This window comes from Lepus europaeus, chromosome 20, assembly GCF_033115175.1.
Source record: "Lepus europaeus isolate LE1 chromosome 20, mLepTim1.pri, whole genome shotgun sequence".
Lineage (NCBI taxonomy): Eukaryota > Metazoa > Chordata > Mammalia > Lagomorpha > Leporidae > Lepus > Lepus europaeus.
The window spans coordinates 62,825,894-62,850,533 of record NC_084846.1 but is presented as its reverse complement, the minus strand read 5'-3'; the positions used below and the strand labels follow the sequence as shown (position 1 = coordinate 62,850,533).

General features: G+C 47.7%; 1 protein-coding gene across 1 annotated transcript in view; it reads right to left on the bottom strand.

Annotated features, from left to right (window-relative positions):
- SEMA3E (semaphorin 3E) overlaps positions 1-24,640 on the bottom strand; it is a 256,562-nt gene that overhangs the window by 24,557 nt on the left and 207,365 nt on the right. Inside the window, exons 6-11 of the mRNA XM_062179183.1 lie at positions 15,751-15,870; positions 13,198-13,340; positions 10,176-10,290; positions 9,696-9,765; positions 6,894-7,038; positions 3,526-3,748 (exon numbers count right to left, since the gene is read on the bottom strand). Of these exons, the coding sequence (XP_062035167.1) occupies positions 3,526-3,748; positions 6,894-7,038; positions 9,696-9,765; positions 10,176-10,290; positions 13,198-13,340; positions 15,751-15,870 (816 nt within the window). The remainder of the gene's footprint in view (positions 1-3,525; positions 3,749-6,893; positions 7,039-9,695; positions 9,766-10,175; positions 10,291-13,197; positions 13,341-15,750; positions 15,871-24,640) is intronic.

The following is a 24,640-nucleotide window of genomic DNA, read 5'->3' as shown; positions in this document are numbered from 1 at the left end:
AATATTTGTGTTTTTTCAAATAATTTCTATCCTCAAATACAATGAAAGGTTTAGAAATCAAGATGCCTTCTGAAATTGTGAAATATAATAAAGACGCCATTTTATTATGGTTTCTTCTGTGACATATGATACAGGAAAACTTTTCACTTAAAGCTACTGTCGGCCGGCGCCGTGGCTTAACAGGCTAATCCTCCGCCTTGCGGCGCCGGCACACCGGGTTCTAGTCCCGGTTGGGGCGCCGGATTCTATCCCGGCTGCCCCTCTTCCAGGACAGCTCTCTGCTATGGCCCGGGAGTGCAGTGGAGGATGGCCCAAGTGCTTGGGCCCTGCACCTGCATGGGAGACCAGGAGAAGCACCTGGCTCCTGGCTTTGGATCAGCGAGACGCGCTGGCCGCAGCGGCCATTGGAGGGTAAACCAATGGCAAAAAGGAAGACCTTTCTGTCTGTCTCTCTCTCTCACTATCCACTCTGCCTGTAAAAAAAAAAAAATAAAAAATAGCTACTGTCAAGGTAAAAAACTCTACGTGTATCCTCAAGGAACATTATAGGCCACACACCGTGGAAATCGTACATACACACGTATATATGTACACACACATACGTTCACTAAGAAAAATCATACATCACTGAGAGAAACATATGACTCCTTCTAAACCAAAGGCCTGACCTCCATAATTATCAATTATTTTGTAAATTTATATTCGTATTTAAAAGTTTATCTTATCCTTCTTTCATACTCTGGGCTTGTACCTTTGAAGGAGAATTTAATAAGATTTAAGTTGCCTACACAAATAACGTGGTATAATGTTAGAGCTGAAATTCAGAAAAAGACAAGGATTTCTGTGGTACCTGAGCAGCTTGTTGAAGATGTTTGTGTCTTGTGGTTGGGTTGATAAAGTCACATTATAATTAAACAAATAATAATGACCTGTAGGGGCTAGTTTTGTGATGCAGCAGGTAAAGCCAATGCCTGTGATGCCAGTCTCCCATACGGGCGCCAGTTTGAGTCCCCGCTGCTCCTCTTCCAATCCAGCTCCCTGCTAATGCACCTGAGAAAGCAGTGGAAGATGGCCCAAGTCCTTGGGCCTCTGCACCCGTGTGGGACACCTGGAAGAAGCTCCTGGCTCCTGGCTTCAGCCTGGCCCAGCTCTTGCTGTTACAGCTGTTTAGGGAGTGAACCAGCAGATAGAAGATCTCTCTCCTCTCTCTCTCTGCCTTTCATATAAATTAATCTTAAAAATAAAAGAAACGTGGTCCTTAACTGTACCTGGGACTCCACAGTAACAAATTATATCCTGCACAGAAAGACCTGGAAGGCAGGAGCTGGTGAGCACCAAGGAGAGGAGAGGAAGATGGAGAGGCTGGGTGCCATCCGCGAACGCCACTACAGCATTTTCAAGTGCTTCACAGAATTTGCTTTCCATTATTCTGGATGCTGAAAGAGGCTGTGTTTTCTTCCATAAGTTAGAGCTAAGGACGTTAATTGAAAGTATAAATTTATCTCAAAATTTCACTTTTAAACATATTCAATGTACTTTGTCTTTAAAAAAAAACACATTTTATTTATTTATTTGAGAGGTAGAGTTACAGACAGTGAGAGGGAGAGACAGAGAGAGAGGTCTTCCATCCACTGGTTCACTTCCCAAATGGCCGCAATGACTGGAGCTTCCCCGATCCGAAGCCAGGAGCCAGGAGCTTCCTTCAGGTCTCCCGTGTGGGTGCAGGGGCCCAAGCACTTGTGCTATCTTCTACAGCTTTCCCAGGCCAAAGCAGAGAGCTGGATTGGAAGTGAAGCAGCTGGGACCAGAACCGGTGCCCACATGGGATGCCGGCGCTGCAGGCGGAGGATTAACCCACTGTGCCATGGCACCGGCCCCTGTACTTTGTCTTGTTAGTACAACGTATGATAGCTTTGGTATAGAGGGTTCCCTGCCGGGTGGGTAATGTTTGCCCTGCTTGATATGAATGGTTGATTCTAATGGGCCTGATAAATATTTCTGTGATTACAGATTCAGGGGAAATTTTCATCTCAAGTTTATAAAAAAATCTGAGATCTCACTGAGTAGCCAGCCACTAATGGAGCTGGGGGATGGACAGCTGAACCATCCTTTTTTTTTTTTTTTTTTTTTTTTTTAAGATTTATTTTAGGGCCGGCGCTGTGGCCTAGTGGGTAAAGCCGCTGCCTGCAGTGCCAGCATCCCAGATGGGCGCCGGTTCGAGTCCCAGCTGCTCCACTTCTGATCCAGCTCTGTGCTATGGCCTGGGAAAGCAGTAGAAGATGGCCCAAGTCCTTGGGCCCCTGCACCCGCATGGGGGACCCAGAAGAAGCTCCTGGCTCCTGGCTTCAGATCAGCGCAGCTCCAGCCTTTGCCGCCGATTGAGGAGTGAACCAGAGGATGGAAGATCTCTTTCTCTCTGCCTCTCCTTCTCTCTCCGTGTAACTCTTTCAAAATAAATAAATTGATCTTTAAAAAAAAAGAGATTTATTTTATTTGATATGCAGAGTTAGAGAGAGAGGGAGAGAGGTCTTCCATCTGCTGTTGTACTCCCCAGATGGCTGCAATGGCCAGAGCTGGGCTGATCTAAAGCCAGAAGCCAGGAGCATCTTTGAGGTCTCCTATGTGTGCCCCGAGCACTTGGGCCGTCTTCCACTGTTTCCCGGGAACATTAGCAGGGAGCTGGATCAGAAGTGAAACAGCCAAGACTTGAATCAGCGCCCGTGTGGGATGCCGGTGGTGCAGACGGCGGCTTAACCTGCTACGCCACAGCACCGGCACCCGGCCATCCTTGCTGTGGTACCCTACTTCCAACATTGCTCACTAACATCAGTTGCTCAGTTCTTGAAATGTACTGGAACATTGCCGACGTATCAGGAATGATGTGCAGTAACGGCCTCGAACGCTTCGACTGCTTCACTACCTCTCAGCACACAGACTGCGTGATTTCTTGGCTGGGTCGTGGCACTTTTGGCAGTGAAAAGTGGCAATGTGTTAATTATTCCCACTTGACAGGCATGGACTCTGGTGGCTGCCGTCTCAGGGGGCCTCGTTCCATCTTCTCGTTTTGGAAAGCGGTGTGCGAATGGGCTAACGGATCAACAGGTGACCTGGGTCAACTGACCTGTTTTGAACTGACACACACAAACTGGACACGTCTGTGGGGCACCACGTGGCGTTTCAATATCCGTATACACCATACCATGTACAAGGGAGGGTAACCACCTCCATCATTTTAAACATTTATCATTTCTTCGTGGTGAAAATATTTAAAACCTCTTCTTCTAGCTTCTTTGTTTCTTAGAAAAACACACGGTGCGTTACAAGTATCTGCAGTCACCCCACTGGGAGTAGAACCTCCGAATATCTTGCTCCTCTCTAGGCATAACCTAGCAGCCATCAGTCAGCCTTTGCCCCCCTCCCTCTCTCCTGCTCTTCCCAGCTTGGTCATCCCCATGGTGCCCTGAGCCTCTGAGAGCAACTCCTGCAGATTCCACGTGAGAGGAAGACACTTCCTCGTTTCTTTACCTGTCCCGATAAACAAGACGTCGTACTGGCCGTCCTCCGCTTCCACGCGATCCACCGCGATCTGCTTCAGGTTATATTTCCCGTCTGTTTTGACCAATATGGGTTTCTTGTGGGCAGGTTTTATGGGCTGGTACATGAGAGGATGGCCCCTGGTAAAGCGGACGGCGTCATCGGGGTAGTCTTTGGTGCTCGCATACCGCCCTCCGTTCACCTTGCTGGCACACTGCAATACAAGTGGATTACAGATTTCTTTCTGCTTAATTTAAAGAGGAAACTTTAGAATCAATTACAAGAAGCTAGGAAAGCTGTATATGCTTAATTAAGTATGCATTTAGAAATATTTAGTAACCATTTACTACCTAAATGGATCCTGTACTAAAACTTGCAAAGGGATTGCAAAGGCGTTGTGGTGTAGCAGGTTAAGCCCCCACCTGCGACACTGGCATTCCATAAGGGCACTGGTTCGAGCAAGACCTGGATGCTCTACTGCTGATCCAGCTCCCTGCTAAAGGGCCTGGGAAAGCTGCGAAGGTAGCGTAAGTGCTTGGGCCCCTGCACCCATGTGGGAGACCCCAAGGAAGTTCCAGGCTCCTGGTTTTGGTCTGGCTTAGCTCTGGCCACTGTGGCCATCTAGGGGTGAAAGATCAATTTCTCTCTTTCTTTCTCACTCTTTCTCCCTCCACCCCTTCTGCAACCTTACCTTTCAAAAAAAAAAAAAAAAAAAAAAAAAAAAAAAAAAAAGAAGTCTTAAAAAAAAATTGCAGGGGCCGGCTCTGTGGCGCAGTAGGTTAATCCTCAGCCTGCGGTGCCGGCATCCCATATGGGTGCCGGTTCTGGTCCTGGCTGCTCCACTTTCCTATCCAGCTTCCTGATAACTTGCCTGGGAATGTATCAGGAGATGGCCCACGTGCCTGGGCCCATGCACCCATGTGGGAGTCCTGGAGGAGGCTCCTGGCTCCGGCATTGCGGCCATCTGGGGAGTGAACCAACAGAAGGAAGACCTTTCTCTCTGTCTCTCCCTCTCACTGTCTGTAACTATAATTTTCAAATAAATGAATAAAATCTTAAAAAAATTGCAAAGGGAGGCTAAATTATTTCAAACATGCTGCATAAGAAATATACAGATGGTACTGAAACCCTGGAAAAGTGAAATTATATTTAATACTAGGACAGTTTGGGGGTGGTAAAAATATATAGCACCAGAAGTATTCAAATTATTTTCCCACTTTTGTTACATTTGTTTCACATTGTGAGTTAAAAGTTGAAGGCAAAGACTCTGTCATTCACAGCAAAACAAGAAGTCTCTGTTGTGCTAACTCTTCACTCAAAGTCAAAGATGAGGACTTTACAAAAAGCTTTCCCATGATTGGTGATGGTTCCCACGGGCTCACTGCCTCTAGAACTTTCTAGAATTTACATGCAAACATATAAACCTATTTTCTAGAATATGTATGCAAACGTATAAACCTATTCCAATTTCATCATTGTTAGCTACCAAGGGAAGAACCCTCTCTGTTCTACTACTACAATCTGTATGAATTTATCTTCTTTAGGTTAGACACAACAAACAGCAAAAACTAGAAATGCTTGCAGTGCCATGCCGCCGTTCTTTATCACTGAGTCTAAAATTAAGTGCGCACCAGCACCCTCAGTGACGCCCTAGACCGCCTTTCGTCACGCCATTCACGCTTACTCATACGCGCTCTCTTATCTGGAATATTTTCATCCAGAACCAATAGCAATGTCAATGGTTATCTTGCTAAAAATATTTCCAATTTAGAGTATAAATATGGTAGTTTATTAATCAGATTCTGCAAAAAAGGTGTTTACCATGATTTGTTTTTAAAAACCAGGCCATGGCCGGCACCACGGCTCACTAGGCTAATCCTCCGCCTGCGGCACCAGCACACTGGGTTCTAGTCCCAGTCAGGGCGCCAGATTCTATCCCGGTTGCCCCTCTTCCAGGCCAGCTCTCTGCTGTGGCCAGGGAGTGCAGTGGAGGATGGCCCAAGTGCTTGGGCCCTGCACCCCATGGGAGACCAGGGGAAGCACCTGGCTCCTGGCTTTGGATCAGCGTGATGCGCCGGCCGCAGCAGCCATTGGAGGGTGAACCAACGGCAAAGGAAGACCTTTCTCTCTGTCTCTCTCTCTCTCTCTCTCTCTCAGTGTCCACTCTGCCTGTCAAAATAAATAACTAAATAAATAAATTAAACAAACAAACAAACAAACCAGGCCATGGTTCTTAATTCGGCATGGAGTTCTCACTCGAGTCCACCTTCACAGTGTTTAGCTGGAGACATTTTGGGCTGACCGGGGAGGAGCTCAGTGAGGGTCACGTCCTGAAATCTCCCGTCAGTTCATAGGTTCCGAGCAGCACCACCTCAGAGCCCAGTGAGAGGGCTTTTCCCATTTGAGCTGCGGTTTCAATCAGTAGAGTGAAACGAAATATACTTTATGTCTCACCGGAAGTCGTAATTCCAGGCCAGCAAGTGAGCGAGCAGAGTGCACACGTAGCTAACAGAAGTTCACGGAGACAAGGCGGGCTTTGGCTCTGCTCTAGGAAACTGGTTTCTGCTTGACTTGGAAGTAACTGTGGCGCTGGTATGGTGATGGGATTCCACCAGCTGCTCGTAAAAGGGGGGCTGTTGACTCCACGAGAGGTTCAATGTCTGCTCTCCATGCCCACGAGGCACATGATGAGCCAGCATTCCCCTCAAGCACACAGGACCCCGTGGTATGAAGTCACCAACGCAGCCGCCGCCTTTAGACAGGCGTGTGATGAGACACAGCCACGTTCCAGCCTCCTGCTAGCATCAACTGCGAGGCGAGGGGTGGGACTCCCTGCACTCACTTGTCTTCCGGGAGACCAACAAGATCTTACAGGAGGTGCTGAACGTTTGGAGGGGCAGAGAGCACTGCTGTTGACCTGCTGTCGGGAGTAGGGAGGAAGTCCGGCCTCGGCGGCTCAGAGGCTGACCACGTTACAACACGAGCATTTGGTCACTTTCTCTCGGAAACGACACGCGGGGCTAGTACTGCCGAGCAGGCTGGGGGGAGCGTCACGCTCATGTGATTGGAGGTGTCTGTGCTCAGTAGCACCCTCAAAAATCTAGTGGGAGCTACTCAGCCCAAACGTCAGCGCTAACAGGTGTTTGGTAGTGCTGCTACCACATGCATCTGTCCTTGTCACTGAATACCAAGCATGCGACTCTATGTGAGGAGTCTCATTTCTCTACTGTGCAGCATCCAAGTGCTTTTGGGTGCAGAATTCCTAAGCTGTTTAACTGTAAAGCACAATGAAAGGTTGACAAAATGTTATCAAGAGAATGTACAAAGAAACAGGAACCCTTGTAAACGAGTAAACTCACAGAGCCAGGTCTTGGATAAGGGACTCTTCCTTCGTAGAGTGACCAGTGGTACTCAGGTCCTTCCTTGTGGGCGTATGGCCCATTAAAGGCTTCCCGGATGCTGGACATGTGATAGACACAGATCGCATGCCCCCTAAATATATTACTAAAAATAATAAAAAAAGGAGAGATAATTACATCTGTGAAACTTACTAGCAGGTCACCTGGCCAAACACTTCAGCTCACACAGACTGGTCTCCCAGGTAAAACAGCTGCAGTTTCTCTCATTATAGGATATTCTAGTATACTAACCCTCACAATACATTAAATACTAAAACTCCTCCAAACCTCTAATTTACTAAGCTTGACATTGACATTGGTAGAATGACAGAAGTAGGGGGTGTCGCTTCACTTTGTTACTCTTAAATTCTACACTGTGCTTTTGCATTTTTTTTTTATTCAAGATCTGCCCTTAGTAGAATCTGTTTTTCAAAAGATTCATTAGTTGGTTGGTCATTTTAAGGTGTTCTCTCCACTTATGTTTCCATCTTTAAAACGGACAGTGTTCCGTTAGTCACCATGCTAACACTGCTATAAATGATGTTAAAGGCTTTTGGGATTTCCCAGTGAATATGATCAGAAGCACAGCTTCAAGAGTCATGGAAATTAGGACTTGGTTCCATCCTTTTAGCATGGGGTCACATAAATAGCCAATCACGTGGGATTCTCTCCTCCAGGTTAATGAAGACTGGCGCCGTGGGAAGGAGACTGAACGGACTAGATGAAACCTGAAAAATTACTTAAGACATACAAAATTCCGGTTCCTCCCTTCCAGACCTCCAGAAATTGAAATGACCATCTTGATCAACATTTCAGTTTTCAGAGGATGAAGACGGCGGCTGACGACAAGTGTTACTGGGGGCATTTGTAATCAGGCTTCTCAAGAGGGTATTCGTAAAGGTTTTAAATAGCGTTTCCCTGCTTCTGTACGGTGGGACTCAAATAAATACTATCTGTGGAAGTGCTTTGCAGAACGCAAAATTCGATGTGCATATAATATTTCCTGCATCCCAAGACACCTGCAGAGCAGCAGTTTTGTTTGTCTCAGGACAGCAATTCCCACATTTTGGAATATACCTTGAAGCAACTGGAGATGCCTGGGATACTGGGAGAACAGAGAGAGTCTCTCGTTAACGTGCAATAAACCTTTGATCACAGCTCTATAAATATCAACCTTTATGTCAGCTGACACCTGGGAATCTTAGGCTGAACATTCAAAATGGAAATTAGGGAAGAAAATCCTGTCTTGTCTTGGAGTTCTCAGAAAGCTCTACTAAGCCATCCTGTAGGAGAGTAGTTGACAAACTGATCATGCTAACCAGAGAGAGACTAGTGCTTACTCCACAGTTGCATTCATCAAATCAAGCCACAGGATTATCATGCAATGTATAAATGGTCACTGGGGAGAGGGTAGGACTTCCTGCGGACTAGGACGATTTCCACCCACATCCACCACTTCCCCCGCGTTCAAGCATGCTTGATGGCAAACGTTACTTCTGTTTCTTTGTCAAAGAGAGGCCTCTTTAGGAAACAGGATCCTTGCCCGAAGGCCTTTACCGTTTTTGCTAAGTGAGCAGCAGACATCACCCGGTGAAGGACCAAGCCAGTGCTGTGTGGCTCCGCCCCCAGGAGCACAGGACCCCTGGCTGCCTCGGCCACGTCAGGAGAGGTGCTGAGCAGTTTCATCCTGCCCCTGTGGGGAGCTGAGACCCAGTCCTTTATTTCCCACCCCAGTCGGTTTACCCACACTCTCCTTATTTGGAAAGGCCTGGCAAATTGTCAATGCACACACTGGCCAAGACGGGTTCTAGCAATAGTATCTATGTACGGAACATTCATTTTTACAGTGCTCTTCCGTGGATGGTGAAGGGACAAATAATAGATGACAAGCCCTAAACTTGAGCAGCGGATTTGAAAGATGGAGAACAAACCACAAAGTGCGTTCACTGTGAATCTACATGGGAGCAGGGCCGGTGGAGACAGGGGTGAGCCGGGTGCTGTGGGAGTAGGGAAGCAGGGGATATTTCTTGGAGACTGGGATAGATAGGCACTGGAGAACTCACATGGATCCGTGTTGGAAGAGAAACTTGTTTCAAGCACAGGAAGTGTACACATAAAAATACAGTGATAGGGGCTGGCGCCGTGGTGTAGCAGGTAAAGCCGCCATCTGCAGTGCCAGCATCCCATACAGGTGCCAATTTGAGTTCTGGCTGCTCCACTTCCAATCCAGCTCCCAGCTAATTTGTCTAGGAAAGCAATGGAAAATGGCCCAAGTGCTTGGGCCCCTGCCACCCATACAGGAGACTGGATATAATTTCAGGCTCCTGTCTTTGGACTGGCCCAGGTCTGGCCATTGTGACCATTTAGGGAGTGAACCAGCAGATACAAGATCTCTGTCTCTCCCTCTCTCTCTCTGTAACTCTGCCTTTCAAGTCAATCAGCGATCAATCCATCTTAAAAAATTGTCCTAGACTCATGGCATGGGAATAACATCTTACAAACTACGAGGAAATCACTCTGTCGTAGATTAGAGAGGAATGAGAGGATTCTGGGGTATGATGGACAACCGAAGGCCACGATCTGGACTGAGACAGTGACTTTGAGAACAAAACTGTGATCGCAAGCGCAGGGAAACAGTGGCTCACAGAACACGGAAGATGAGAATGACAAGTGGGTCGGTTGTATTTTCAAATTACGTCCCCTGTGAAGATGGCGAGACACTGCTGTTGAGTATTGTTTGGATTCACCATATCAATTTCTCACCTGGTAGTGTTAAAGAGTCCAAATATCACTGGGTTTTTATGATCTCTGGTCTGCAGCAAAAACACATCCTCTGAAAAATTAAAGACCATTATTTTGAATTTTTAGCTCTCTTTGCATACAAAGAAAATACATTCCCACAAAATGGCTCAGAATCTGTTAAGATGCTAAGGTATAAATTTCATTTATAGTCATACAACCATGGCCAAATGGCTTGCGTGGTGGTTCTGGTGGCGATGGGCTGACCAGCAGGAAGGAACCAGAGGCACCACTGGCTCTTAGCTGTGAGATGGGGCTCTTTTTATCCTACAAGTCTTGTGCTCCCTACCTGGTGACCTGGCCACATACAAGAAGAGCAGACTTGCCCAAGACAGACAGAGGTCAAATTCTGCAGGGAGCAAGTTTTCCATGTGTGCTACAGACAGAGGTACAGGGGGTCACATGCATCCAAGGGCCCACTTTACTTCTCTTGATAACATTTACCGAGTTCATCAAAGTGCGTGTCAATCCCATTCACTCCCGGCACCGAGCAAACCAGTCTCGCCTTCAGGAAGGTGCTCCACTTGTTCACCAGGATCCTCTGCCCACCCACGTCATTCTGTGGAAACAGAGCAGGCAGGTGGATCCCCAGCAACTGCACCAGCAGCAGCAGGTTTCACATTAGAAGCGCACAGATGCAAGAGTCATAGATTTTTCTTTAACCAGGAAAATTCAGTAAAATCCTCAAATAATACCATGGATGGGATTTCCCATATTTGCACATTCTACCTAGCTGGTGTATTTTCACTCTGTGCATCCAATGTTTTCCAGGTGTTAACAATATTAAGAGTCTCTTCTAAATGCAGCAACGATTTTATGATAAAGCAACTTTACTCTTTTATTGATAAGCAATCTGCCTACGTCAGGAATACGTAATTATCCATCCCTTTTGCTTCCTTCAGTAGAAAAGCTTGAAATACACACATACATGCAATCTACACATTACATGTATACATATGCACCCACATACACGTGTTACAGATACATTATATACACATGAATATATATACATATAGAGAGAGCGTCTTCACAAAGTTCATGGCAAACAGAGTTGAAGTATAAATTTATTTCTCATCATAAGCTCTGCTGAGTTCACGACACTTCGGCGAGCAATGATACCAGCCATTCAGTCTTCATAGAAGCGCAAGCCCTGGGAACTCAACCCATCAAGGCAGCGTGTTTCACTTTACCAACTGAAGAAAACTTGGGTGTCCTTTAAGATTAGAAATCAAAAATACGTCAGGATGAGCCAAAATCAAGACTAAGGCGGATCTAACGATTTCCCGCTGACACTTCCTCTGTGCGACGAGAGGAACGAGGGGCGGCATCGAGGCGGCTGGGAGGACCCCGGGGGACACTTTCCTCACATTTTCCTGCTGCATCTCTGGCTGGGTTTCTCCAAGGACTCTCCGGATAAGCAGATGTTACTGTTCTCCCGTCCTCCGGGAAGTCAACAGGGAGATGCTTGAACTCCTCCCCAGATTGCTGCCGTGACCTCTGCTCCTGATTGGTCCACGTGTGCTGTGACTGGACACTTCCACCTCTTCTTAGCCATTGCCCGACTGTGCTTGGTCTTCAGGTTTCCTACTGCTGAAGCCATGTTTCATCTGCTCCAGTTCCTCCAGGAAATGCTTCAGGATCCCGGTTCCATTGGTTTAAAATTTCTGTTGAAAGCTCTGCTCTTGTCGGCAGCTGACTTGCACACCAGTGTTTTGGTACCCATTGAGCAGAAATTTTTTTTTAGGGGCCACCATCTGCAGCACCAGCATCCCACATGGGTGCTAGTTCCAGTCCTGGCTGCTCTACTTTCAACCCAACTCCTTGCTAATGGCCTGGGAAAACAGGAGAAGATGGCCCAAGTGCTTGGGCCCCTGCACCCATGTGGGAGACCCAGAAGAAGCTCCTGGCTCCTGGCTTCAGCCTGGCCTAGCCCTGGCTGTTGAGGTCATTTGGGGTGTGAACCAGTGGATGGAAGATCTCTCTCTCTCTCTCTCTAATTCTGACTTATAAATAAATATTTCAAAAATTTTTAAATTTTGTTGTCAGATTTGTGAAGCTGAACCGGTTGAGATGTCCATGGTGCTGGATACTGCTTCTGTTGATCATCGGTACCCTTCAGCTAGGGCATGAAGATTAATTTGTCTCAGAAACGGAGACGGAAGATCTGCTGTGGGCTTCACCTTCAACATTGTCTTGGCTCTTGATTTCTGCTTCAAACAAGATACCCATTTGTAAACTGCTGATTTCTCTGGGGGAGTTGTCCCTATAAACATTGGTAAAGCATGAATGATTTCACCATTCTTCCACCCCAGCTTCACCGTGAACTTGTTCTTTGTTCAATTTTAGCAGAATTTACTTGGCTTTGACAGAGACGCTTCCCAAACTGATTTCTTATTTACCTTAATGCCTCAAACCGGATGCTCTTCAGACAAGCTGCTTTCATAACAAGCTAGTTTGAGTCTATCTTGATGCAAACCAAACTTGGAATCCATGCATCATTTTTCCTTAATACACATTTCCCATGAACCTTTTAAAGACTCCTCATATAATCATATAAATCACTTCTCACATTTAATCTTAAGTGCCTTCTTACATGCCAAAGTGACCATACGTGTGTAATATTATTATTATTTTTTTTTTGACAGGCAGAGTGGACAGTGAGAGAGAGACAGAGAGAAAGGTCTTCCTTTTGCCGTTGGTTCACCCTCCAATGGCCGCCGCGGTAGCGCGCTGCGGCTGGCGCACCGCGCTGTTCCGATGGCAGGAGCCAGGTGCTTCTCCTGGTCTCCCATGGGGTGCAGAGCCCAAGCACTTGGGCCATCCTCCACTGCACTCCCTGGCCACAGCAGAGAGCTGGCCTGGAAGAGGGGCAACTGGGATAGAATCCGGCGCCCCAACCGGGACTAGAACCCGGTGTGCCGGCACCGCAAGGCGGAGGATTAGCCTGTTGAGCCACGGCGCCGGCCCGTGTGTAATATTATTAGCATCTCCTCAATGTATGTAGGTATTTCAACTCATTTAGAATATTCCCAACCTGTCTGAATATTCAACAAACTACAAATGTTTTTTTATAGAAACAATCAACTGAATTGTACAAACACAACTATACATATTATTTACACTCTGAGCTGAAATGAAGATTTTGGTTAAACTCATTAAAAAAACAGGGCTCAAACCTCTGTGTAGGGGAGAAATACAGCCTAAATTACAGACAACATTTCTTAGCGTGGCTTTGAAAATGGGGTAAATCCTACAAAATGCAGGCCTCTTTTAGGGTAAAATTTTCCCTAGATCAGAAGTGTTCATCGATGTGCAGTGTGAAGACTGGTTTGGTGCATGGCAGTTTTAGGCAGTGTACAGAACACTAGCAAATGCTTTCAAGTAGAAACCTACTATGGAAGGAACAAAGCCCTGGCCCTCAGCCGTGCGCCGAGCAAGCCGAGGGAGAGAGAGAGGCGGTCCTCACCACGCAGAGGCGTCCCACGCGGGCGTAAATCGCGTGCGCTCCGTGTTCCGCCTCCAGGGCCTTCTCAGTAAAAAAGAAATATGCTTTGTTGTCGTCTCGGTCTTCGTTGTCGGGAATCATATAGGACCCTACAAATTTTGGTTCTATGGAAGTAAAAAAAAAAAAATAGAAGAAAAAGTCAAACAGAGATTACAACTAAAGAATAAGCTTTCTAGTAAAAGATATTTTACCTGATCGCTTAACTTTAACTCTCAACATTTAATGAAGAAATAAAATTTTCCTTGAAGTTTTTAACTGAGCATTAAAAACCACACAGCTATCTCCTTTATTTCATTTATAAATCAATAGACATTCAGGAAAATTAATATAAAGACATTTGATTGGATATTAAAAGTCGGGGAGAGAAAAACATGATTTTGAAGAACAGAGATGACAAACTTAAAATGCATTCAGAGGAGGTTCAAGCTGGGGGCAGAATGAGGGTAACCGCCGTAGATTTTGTCTCATTTGTAGATAGAAAGTGAATACAGGGGCCAGCACTGTGGCACAGTAGGTTAAGCCTCCGCCTGTGGCACCAGCAAAGCCTATGGGCCTTGGTTCGAGTCCCGGCTGCTCCACTTCCCATGCAGCTCCCTGCTAATGCACCTGGGAAAGCAGTGGAAGATGGCCCAAGTGCTTGGATCCCTGCACCCACGTGGGAGACCCAGATGAAGGTCCTGACTCCTGGTGTTGGATCAGCCCAGCTCCTACCATTGTGGCCGCTTGGGGAGTGAACCAACAGATGGAAGATTCTCTCTCTCTGTCTCTCCCTCTCTGTAACTTTGGCTCTCAAGTAAACAAATATTTTTAAAAAAGGGAGTGTAAATATAAGTAGTATATGAAAGTAAAGAAGTCTATCATTCCTTTTTAAAAAATTAGTACCTGCCTACCAGGATAACTCATGGAAGTACATTTTAGTTTGATTTTAAATTTTTTTTATTTGAGGGGGGGAGGGAGGGAGAGACAGTGAGTGAGTACTCCTGTCTGTTGGTTCACTCTCCAAATGGCTGTCATAGCCAGGATGGGTTGGGCCAGAGCCGGGAGCAGAAACACAAGCCCCATCTCCCACGTGGGTGCAGGGACCCTGTAACTTGAGTCCCAGCCGCTGCCTCCCAGGGCCTGGACTGGCAGTAGGCTGGAGCCAGGAGCCAGAGCCAGGTGCTCCGACGTGGGACACAGGCATGCTAACCGCCAGGCTAAAGCCTGCTCCTGTCTTAGTTTTAAATTAGAAACATTTTAAAGTTTTTTTGTGTTTGCAGTCTAAGGGATTTGAGTGAATTTGATTGACATGAACTATAAATTTTTAAAAAAATTTAATTAATTTGAGAAGGGGAGAGAGAGTGTGAGAGCACACATGCAAACATACTAGCAAGCACCCAACCACTGGTTCGCTCTCCAAATGCTTGCAACAGCCAGGGCTGGGACAGGCTGAGGCCAGGAGCCTGGGTCAGGCCTGGTCTCCCACATGGGCGGCAGGGACCCAACTGCTTGAGCCATCACCTGAAGGCTTCCGGGGTGAATACGAACAGAAAGCTGGGATGGAGAGGGAGAGTGGAGCTTGGAACCTGGCACCAGGCACCCAGGCGCTCTGATACGGGATGTGGGTGTCTCAACTCGTGTCTTAGCTGCTAGGCCAAACGCAGTAGAGACATGTGTAATGGCACATGACATATTTAATAACATGCCACCAATAATGACTATGCATTTGGAGGTTAATAAAAATGCTAGAATCATGAAAACTCTCACAAGAAAGGAGTGTTTTAGCCACCTAGATATTCCAGTGAGCCCAAGTATCAGAATTATTCCTCACAAAGAATTCTATGTCAAAGAGCACACAGCGGCTTTTCTAGAGTTTTCTCTCTCCAGTGCAAGGTGAGCCTATCAACACGAGGGGGCTGCCATTGCGGTGCAGTGGGTTAAGCTGCCACCAGCCCATACGGACGTCGGTTCAAGTCCCGGCTGCTCCATTCTCCATCCAGCTCCCTGCTAATGTCCCTGGGTAAGCAGTGGAAGATGGCTCAAGTGCTTGGGCCCCTGCCACCCCGTGGAAGACCTGGATAAAGCTCCCGAGGTCATTTGGGGAGTGAACCAGCTAATGGACGATCTCTTCCTCTCCCTCTGCCTTTCAAATAAAATAAATAATTAAAAAAACAAGCAAAGGAAGACAACAAATTCATCAAAAATTATACCAATTGATAACCATGGTACAATAGAGAAAACACCTTATTTTTCCCCGCTGGTCATATATTTGCTTTGTCTTCTTTGTTTAAATCCTGATTTCTGAGCTCTGCTGTGAAGGCAAATTGGTCTCACAATGAAGGCAATCTGTTTTGCTATAAAATGAGGCACATAGCCTATGTGATGCCTTAACTCAAGAATGTTGCTGGTGAAAACATCCTGAAATTTGTGGCACCCGTAAGCCGCACTTGGAGCGCTGTCACGGTCAGAACGGCAGGGTGTCCCTGGGTTCCAGCGGCGCCCTCCGTCCTCAGCCACCGCCTCTTCTCACCCTACCTTTCAGCAGGCGCTCGTTGTCCGGCTCGGTGCGGATCGGGGCCAGCTGGCCCGGGCTCCGGAAGAGGGCCGCGTCTCTGCCCCAGTAGTCACTGTAGAGTCCCGCAAACAACTCGCTGCCTACGGGGGAAACACCGGGGAAACATCAGTCAGCACTTGGTCCTGCGCCTGGAGACACAGCACAGACCACCAGGACACCAGCCACACGTGGACCTGACACGCGCTGGGGCGCGGGGCGGGGCTGCAGTCAGGTGGCCGGGGCCTCTGTCCTGACTGCTGTGGGCTAGCAAGGTGCTCTGCCTGTCTGTGCCTCAGTTTCCCCCTTCATGAATGGGAGCAGGAAGGGCTGCTTAGATCTGCTCTGGTCGGTAACCTGCGAGCTCTTTCATGGCCTTCTTGTAGCGAGAAGTTGCACTCATTCACATGATTTCAAAGAAGAACTTCAAAACCTGCCAAAGCTGTAACCCAGGCAGCTGTCCTTTGAGTTGTGGGTCCCTGGCTCAGTCATTCACGAGGATGGGGAGCTCAGAGCTGAATCAGCTGTCGCCGAAGGGTGGAAGTGAGGGGTGGAGTGCGGTGAGCGCGTAGATTTAAAACCAGACCAAAGAGTCGCACAAACACATGCAGTCTCAAGAAAGGACAACGTATCTTTGGAATCAGAAAAAAAACTCAACACCAAAGCTTTGTTAAACAAAGAAAGTTGTAAGGGTCTAGCTTGAGCCCCAGGGAGATCAATGCCACCTCCCAAGCAGAGGGCGCGGGGCCGCTCTGTCCTCGCCAGCACAGGGAAGGTGTGGTCACTGGTGGTGCCAGGGCCTGGTTGTGGGCAGACTCAGCTCAGGTGCCCGGCACTAGAAACGCCTGTAGCCCAGAAGCCACGAGAACAGCAGGTGGCAGGTTAGGGGGCAGAATTATCACATCAAACACAAAGACCATCCTGTAGAGTGACTTTAAATGTCGTGTTTGGGGACTGGGCATGTTCAACATGTAACTTGTACAAAGAGGGGATTTCTAAAAAAAAACTATGACTTGTTCACTTATATTTTACTGTTTGATTTAGTTTAACTTATTGAAGTATTTTAGAGATGTTGTGATGGGAAAATAACCTTTACATTAGTACACGTCCATTCTTGCCCTTGTCTCATTTTGGAACACTGCTACGAAGTTCCGCTTGTCTGAATCACCGGTAGAAAATTAACAAACGCATAGCCGGCGCCGCGGCTCACTAGGCTAATCCTCCGCCTTGCGGCGCCGGCACACCGGGTTCTAGTCCTGGTCGGGGCACCGATCCTGTCCCGGTTGCCCCTCTTCCAGGCCAGCTCTCTGCTGTGGCCAGGGAGTGCAGTGGAGGATGGCCCAAGTGCTTGGGCCCTGCACCCCATGGGAGACCAGGAGAAGCACCTGGCTTCTGCCATCGGAACAGCGCGGTGCGCCGGCCGCAGCGCACTACCGCAGCGGCCATTGGAGGGTGAACCAATGGCAAAAGGAAGACCTTTCTCTCTGTCTCTCTCTCTCACTGTCTAACTCTGCCTGTAAAAAAAAAAAAAAAAAAAAAAAAATTAACAAATGCGTATCCATTGGAGCCGCTAGATGGCGACCCTATGATATCAGATAATGCCATCTGCAGGCAGGGTACCTGCACGAAAGGTGATCTATTTCCAATTTCAGCCAATTTCCCTTCTGCACTAAGATAAAAGAAAATCGCTCGTGAATGATTCCAGGAACACAACATGAGCCGCACGACTTCAGCTGCAGAGGAGCTGGGCAGGCGCTAAAACCATAAAACACATCAATGGAGCCAAATGCGTTTCCATCGACAATGTTAGCTTTTCCTCAGGAGGGAGGGATCCTGACTGTGTGAAGAAAATAAATAAATTCATGTTATAACAGATAAGAATTGTGTTTGGCAAAACGCTCTCCTAGGAGAAATAGAAAAAAATGACACATTAATAAAAATAATGACTTAGAAACAAGCTGTGGGTACAAAAACTACCTAAAAGTAATGAAATGAGCAAAAATAGTCAGTGTTCTTATCCTGCTGGATTCTGTATACAGCAAAAACCCAGTCTCTGCGGGAGAGTTTTGCTTTAAAACTGTGACTGTGTGGTACCACCAGCCAAAATTTGTGACTCAATATTTTTGTATTTTAGAGAGTGCAAGAATAACCCCTAGGAAAAGTATTTCCACTGATTAAAAAAGAAACAATTTCATATAAGGAGTAAAATACACTTTCGAGTTTTTATAACGAGGGCAGAACTACCCAAGGATTAGGTTTCTATTTCTACAGAGAGATGATTATTTGAGATATGTATTTAATGAGTGCATTATCTTAGCCATACACGTAACTAGCATCTAATCTGTTCTGATATTCTGAATATAAATAAACAGCTTGATTTTTATGGTGTGTATTATTTTTATTGTTAGCACGCTGGTGCCTGATGGGAATTCATACTGTGCTAATTTTAGGAGGTCAAGCGTGGTTCTCATTAACAAATAAGACAGACGTCTGAGAGTATTTTCACAGGTGACAGCATTGTCACGCTCACCGACGGCCTCTGAGCACGGGGAGAAACGTGGAACCAGCTCTGCGCTGGAGTCCTGAGAAACGCAGGGCCCCACGCGTGACCTCGTGACCACGTGACCACGCCGCCAGGCGACCGCGGGGAAGCTGCTCAGACTTTGCAGTCCCGACGTCTGTAGAAGCAGGCCGGCTGTGCATTCCCGAGCCTGCCTCGCCTTGGTACGAGCTCTGCCCAGAATCCTGCACGGTCCTCCCTCCTCACCCCCCCCCGCTGTCTGTCCTGCCTTGACCAAACTGCACTTAGCTCTGTGGCTCCTGGCACCCCCCAGTCTGCATGCCCCTTCTGAGCCTGTTCTCCCCTGCTCTGTGCCCGACATCAGAAGCAGATGTTCGATAAACACGGACTCAGTGAACGGCTTCAAGAGTCCACATCAGTGAGACCAAACGTCCTTCAGGACTCCAGTTTCTCCAGCGTTTGTCCCCAGTAATTTCATCAGTCCAGAGGATGTGGACATGAAAAGGCTCTTGGCAATATACAAAAACAAATCCACTGTAAATATTTCTAATCTAAAGAGCATAATTAAGCTACTTTCCTACATCACTCTTTTTAAATAATGTCAATTCTAATTGGATTACGCTTTTTAAAAAAATTTACTTTTTTTTTTTTAATTAGACAGGTAGAGTTATAGACAGTGAGAAAAAGAGAGAGACAGAGAGAAAGGTCTTCCTTCCGTTGGTTCACTCCCCAAATGGCCACCACGGCCGGCGCTGCGCTGATCCGAAGCCAGGAGCCAGGAGCTTCCTCCTGGTTTCCCACGCGGGTGCAGGTGACCAAGCACCTGGGCCATCCTCTACTGCCCTCCCGGGCCACAGCAGGGAGCTGGACTGGAAGAGGAGCAACCAGAACTAGAACTCAGCGCCCATATGGGATGCCGGCGCCACAGGCAGAGGATTAACCAAGTGAGCCACGGCGCCAGCCCCCCAAAAATTTACTTAATTTTATTTGAAGGAGAGAGAGAGAGAAACACAGACACACAAACAGAAACACACACACACACAGAAATCTTCCATTTGCTGGTTCACCCCCAAATGCCCAGAGCAGCCAGGGCTGGGCCAGGCCAAAGCTGAGAACCTGGAACTCCATCCTGGTCTCCAACACAGGTGACAGGGACCCAAGTACTTGACCCACCACTCGCTGCCTCGTGGAGTGTGCGTTAGCAGGAAACGGGATCAGAAGCGGAGGAGCCAGGGTCTGAGATGCACTGAGGACGGGACTCGGGGGTCCTAAGTGATGAGTTAACTGCCGCCCCAAATGCCCACCCCTAGTTGAAGTTTTAATGAAACACACTGCATTGCCTTTGTATTTTACGGAAGCTGTCAAGAGTTTATCCATGGACTGTGTGTTACCTATTTAAGCTTTTCTTGGCCATGATGGCTGTGTGGAGTTGAACTGTCTCGCAAGCAAAATTCACAGTAGTGTTTCATGACCTTCTTATCTCATTTCACTCACGCATTTCTCCTATTTGTGTTGTAAATGTGCCTTCCGCACATCAAAATAATGTGAAACACATTTGCTTCCCGGACCAGGCGGGGCTGGGGACTGACTTCACCGCCTCATTGTCGAACTGACCTGTGCCGCTTTGCTGGAAAATCATTCACTTTGTATGCAGCTTGTTTCTGCAGAACGACCCCAACCTGCATGACTGCAAGTCCAGACGGCAGGCACTGGGGGGATATGGACGGTGAGACCGACCACCCACAGCCCAGTGCACACTCGCGCTCACATCCACAGCCCAGTGCACACTCGCGCTCACATCCACAGTCCAGTGCACACTCACGTTCACATCCACAGCCCAGTGCACACTCACATTAGTTCACACTCATGTTCACCACCCACAGCCCAGTGCACACTCACACTCACATCCACAGCCCAGTGCACACTCACACTCACATCCACAGCCCAGTGCACACTCACATTAGCTCACACTCGCGTTCACTACCCACAGCCCAGTGCACACTCATGTTCACATCCACAGCCCAGTGCACACTCACATTAGTTCACACTCATGTTCACCATCCACAGCCCAGTGCACACTCACATTAGTTCACTCATGTTCACCACCCACAGCCCAGTGCACACTCACACTCACATCCACAGCCCAGTGCACACTCACGTTCACATCCACAGCCCAGCGCACACTCACATTAGTTCACACTCGCGTTCACCATCCACAGCCCAGTGCACACTCATGTTGGTTCACACTCACGTTCACCATCCACAGCCCAGTGCACACTCATGTTAGTCACACTCACGTTCACCACCCACAGCCCAGTGCACACTCATGTTAGTCACACTCACGTTCACCACCCACAGCCCAGTGCACACTCACGCTCACATCCACAGCCCAGCGCACACTCACATTGGTTCACACTCATGTTCACCACCCACAGCCCAGTGCACACTCATGTTAGTCACACTCACGTTCACCACCCACAGCCCAGTGCACACTCACACTCACATCCACAGTCCAGTGCACACTCACGTTCACATCCACAGCCCAGCGCACACTCACATTAGTTCACACTCGCGTTCACCATCCACAGCCCAGTGCACACTCATGTTGGTTCACACTCACGTTCACCATCCACAGCCCAGTGCACACTCATGTTAGTCACACTCACGTTCACCACCCACAGCCCAGTGCACACTCATGTTAGTCACACTCACGTTCACCACCCACAGCCCAGTGCACACTCACGCTCACATCCACAGCCCAGCGCACACTCACATTGGTTCACACTCATGTTCACCACCCACAGCCCAGTGCACACTCATGTTAGTCACACTCACGTTCACCACCCACAGCCCAGTGCACACTCACACTCACATCCACAGCCCAGTGCACACTCACGCTCACATCCACAGCCCAGTGCACACTCATGTTAGTCACACTCACGTTCACCACCCACAGCCCAGTGCACACTCATGTTAGTCACACTCACATTCACCACCCACAGCCCAGTGCACACTCATGTTAGTCACACTCACGTTCACCACCCACAGCCCAGTGCACACTCACACTCACATCCACAGCCCAGTGCACACTCACACTCACATCCACAGCCCAGTGCACACTCACATTAGCTCACACTCGTGTTCACCACCCACAGCCCAGTGCACACTCATGTTCACATCCACAGCCCAGTGCACACTCACATTAGTTCACACTCACGTTCACCACCCACAGCCCAGTGCACACTCACTTCTGCTTAGCTGCTGAGAGAACCGGGAGCAGCGGGTGACTCTGCAGGGGACTCGGTGGGTGGACTTCTCCCCGGTGTGTTTTGCCCTGGTGGATGGCCAGTGGGAGCTGTCAATGTCGCGAAGCCGGCACCACAGCTGCCCTCCTGGCTTCGTGGTGGGGAGCCAGTGACAGGGACACCCTAGTGGTCGACGCAGGTTCCCCAGGGAGAAACAGCAGTGGGGAAGTGAAGAGTGGGCCAGCTGCCCCTTCTGTTGTTGTTTTCTGTCCCTGACGCCAAGGATTCAAACAGCTCCTCCGAGACAGCAGTCATGGCCAGAGCTCTCAGCCTGTGGATAAGTGGCTTCCGCCAACGGGGAGTGGGCAGCGGACTTGGCTAAGAAGTTGCAGATTTCCTCTATGGCAGGAACACGGTGCGGGAGTGGCTCGAGGCCTAAGTTTCTGTGCAGTTGGGGTGAATTCACAGAACAAGCCAGCACGGTCCCTCGTTCCATCCGTGGACGCTATCATTACCACGACAGGTACTTTCCCACCTTTTATTTATTTTCCTATATGTATGGGATTCTATTTTGTACCAGGTATGTTTATTTGTAACTCTCCCTGAATACACCTGTAGCTAATTAGAAAGAAAATTATTTACTCAAAGTATTTCAATGTTAAGAGCTTGAAATAATCACTTACATTTTCCATATTTATATTCCAATTCCCCCTTTTATTCAATAAACACTGACCTTCATTTCATGGAATTTATTATTAGATATATATTTTCAAAGGTCTATTGTGGAAAAAAAAGTTCGGAAAGAAAACCTCCGTGGCTATAAACTTTGTAGTTTTACTTTCTTAAAAAAGTAACAGAACCAAAAAAGTACAGAAAAAATGTCAGTGACAAAAATATCTGATAGTTCTGTGTTGAAGTCAAATTTAGTCTTTAACTTGAAAAGTATCCCTAAAATCCCAACAAAGTTAACACTTTTAAAGCAAAGTGTCAAACATTACATGACAAATCAGAACAGTTTTCCCCAAAATCCTAGCATCAAGCATCTTAGCATCCTTAGACAGTTAGACACCACAGGACTAGATTACACCTGACACTGGGAGCACAATTTCTGGTTGGAATGAAATGTAAAAAAATAAAAAAGAAAAGCCACAGATGGAGTGAGAAAGTATAAGGGATCCTAAGGTTTCTGAGGTATTATCAACTTCAGGGGATTATTGTAATATTACGTCCAACGTGACTGATGCAAAGACTCAGCTAAAGTATTTCTTGCCTGGCCTAAGTGACATAGGACAGAAAGAAACTACTTCCTAGATTTCGCTGTGGCCAGTCACCCAGCGACAGAGCTGGTGGCAAGACATTCAGTATCCTGGGTGATTTGAAAGGGATCGGGGAGTTCTGTAGCAATTCATTTTGCTGAAGCAGTCATCGTTTCATTCAGCTGTCTTTAAAACGAGCTTCTAACGCCTTGTAGCCTTCGGAGAACTCCAAGTAGTTTTAAATGCTGTGTTGGCGGACACTCTGGGAAAAACTGGTTAAAATGGAGAATCTATTTCACCTGGCACATGAGCTTCATTGCCATCAAGGTAAATTATGTTACTACAGGGGCTGGTGCTGTGGCAGAGCAGGTAAAGCCGCCGCCGCCTGCAGTGCCAGTATCCTATATGGGCGCTGGTTCAAGTCCTAGATGCTCCACTTCCCATCCAGCTCTTGGCTATGTCCTAGGAAAACAGTAGAAGATGGCCCAAGTCGTTGGGCCCCTGCACCCACATGGGAGACCGGACGAAGCTCCTGGCTCCTGGCTTTGGATCAGCACAGCTCTGGCCATTGCGGCCAATTGTGGGGTAAACCAGCGGATGGAAGACTCCCTCTCTCTCTCTCTCTCTTTCTCTCTCTGTCTCTCTGTAACTCTGACTTTCAAATAAATAAATCTTTTAAAAAATTATGTTACTACAAAGTGGCATCTGAAGAGCAAGCCACATTAATGTATAGTTTCATTCAGACTGATTCCTGACCATGCAGAACAAAGCTCTGTAAGAGACTGGCTTACTGCTCAAATCCCTTTTCTCATAGAATCACTACAAATCATTAACACTTCATTTCTAAATTAGATTACAAATTTAATAAAAATGTGCTTATGAACTTGTCTCCCACTTTCTAAGCAATCCTTAACATTTATTGTTTCCAGTAACCTTATACTTCATGCACTCTGAAGTCAACTGATTCTAAGTTAACTGAAATTAAAATCGCATCTTAAGAAATCACGTCTGCAGGAAAATCTCTGATTTGCAAGCACCTCTTTCTTTTCCCTTGAGGCCTTGCAGTTTTGTGAATAGGGTTATCAACCTGTTTTATTGCTAAATCTGTCTTCATGTGAACAGACATTAAACACCGTGTGACACATAACCAACACGGAAACAAACAAGGGCAGTGTTGCACAGAGACCTCTTCTCTCTGGGGTCCTGTGCTAGCCACCAGCAGAGGACACGCATGGTCTCAATGCACCACGCTCATGCTCATCCATCTGTCCCCCGCCAGGGGAAGCCGCCAGGAGCTCGCCAAGCTTCAGGGCGGAGCTCCGTGTGCCGCCCACATTCCTGCTGCTTCTGCAGTGGCGAATTATTTTGACTTCCCTTCTCCTACAGCACTTCTGGCCCACACAGGGTCGTAGGTTCTCAGGTTTCCATCCCAGCGGCCGACGCGCTTCCGCCACGAGTAAAGGATCTCGCCCAGGTACTCTGGGATGAAAGCGAGCGGACGCGCGTGAAGAATTATGTTTTGATTTCTTCCCTTTGGAGGGATTATTCTGCAACTTTGGTGTTTAGCTTGGAGGGCTCCTTTGATTGAGCTTCTCTTCGGAGTCCGCGCGCCGGCCGCCCAGGTGGCAGCCCCTTCCCGTCTCACTGCTGTGTAATTCGATTTGGAAGGTCAGCGAGGCTCAGCTGGCAACGTCCCTCCAGTTAGATTCCCCTCCGGAAAGTTTCAGTTTGAGATTCCTGGCTCCCTGGACAAACAAGCTCCAGGGAGACTCAGCGCTGTGTGGCAGCGTGGCTGAGGAAAGGATTTTTAACCATTGCAATGAAACCTTGCGAAGGGCGGCCTTCTAACCCC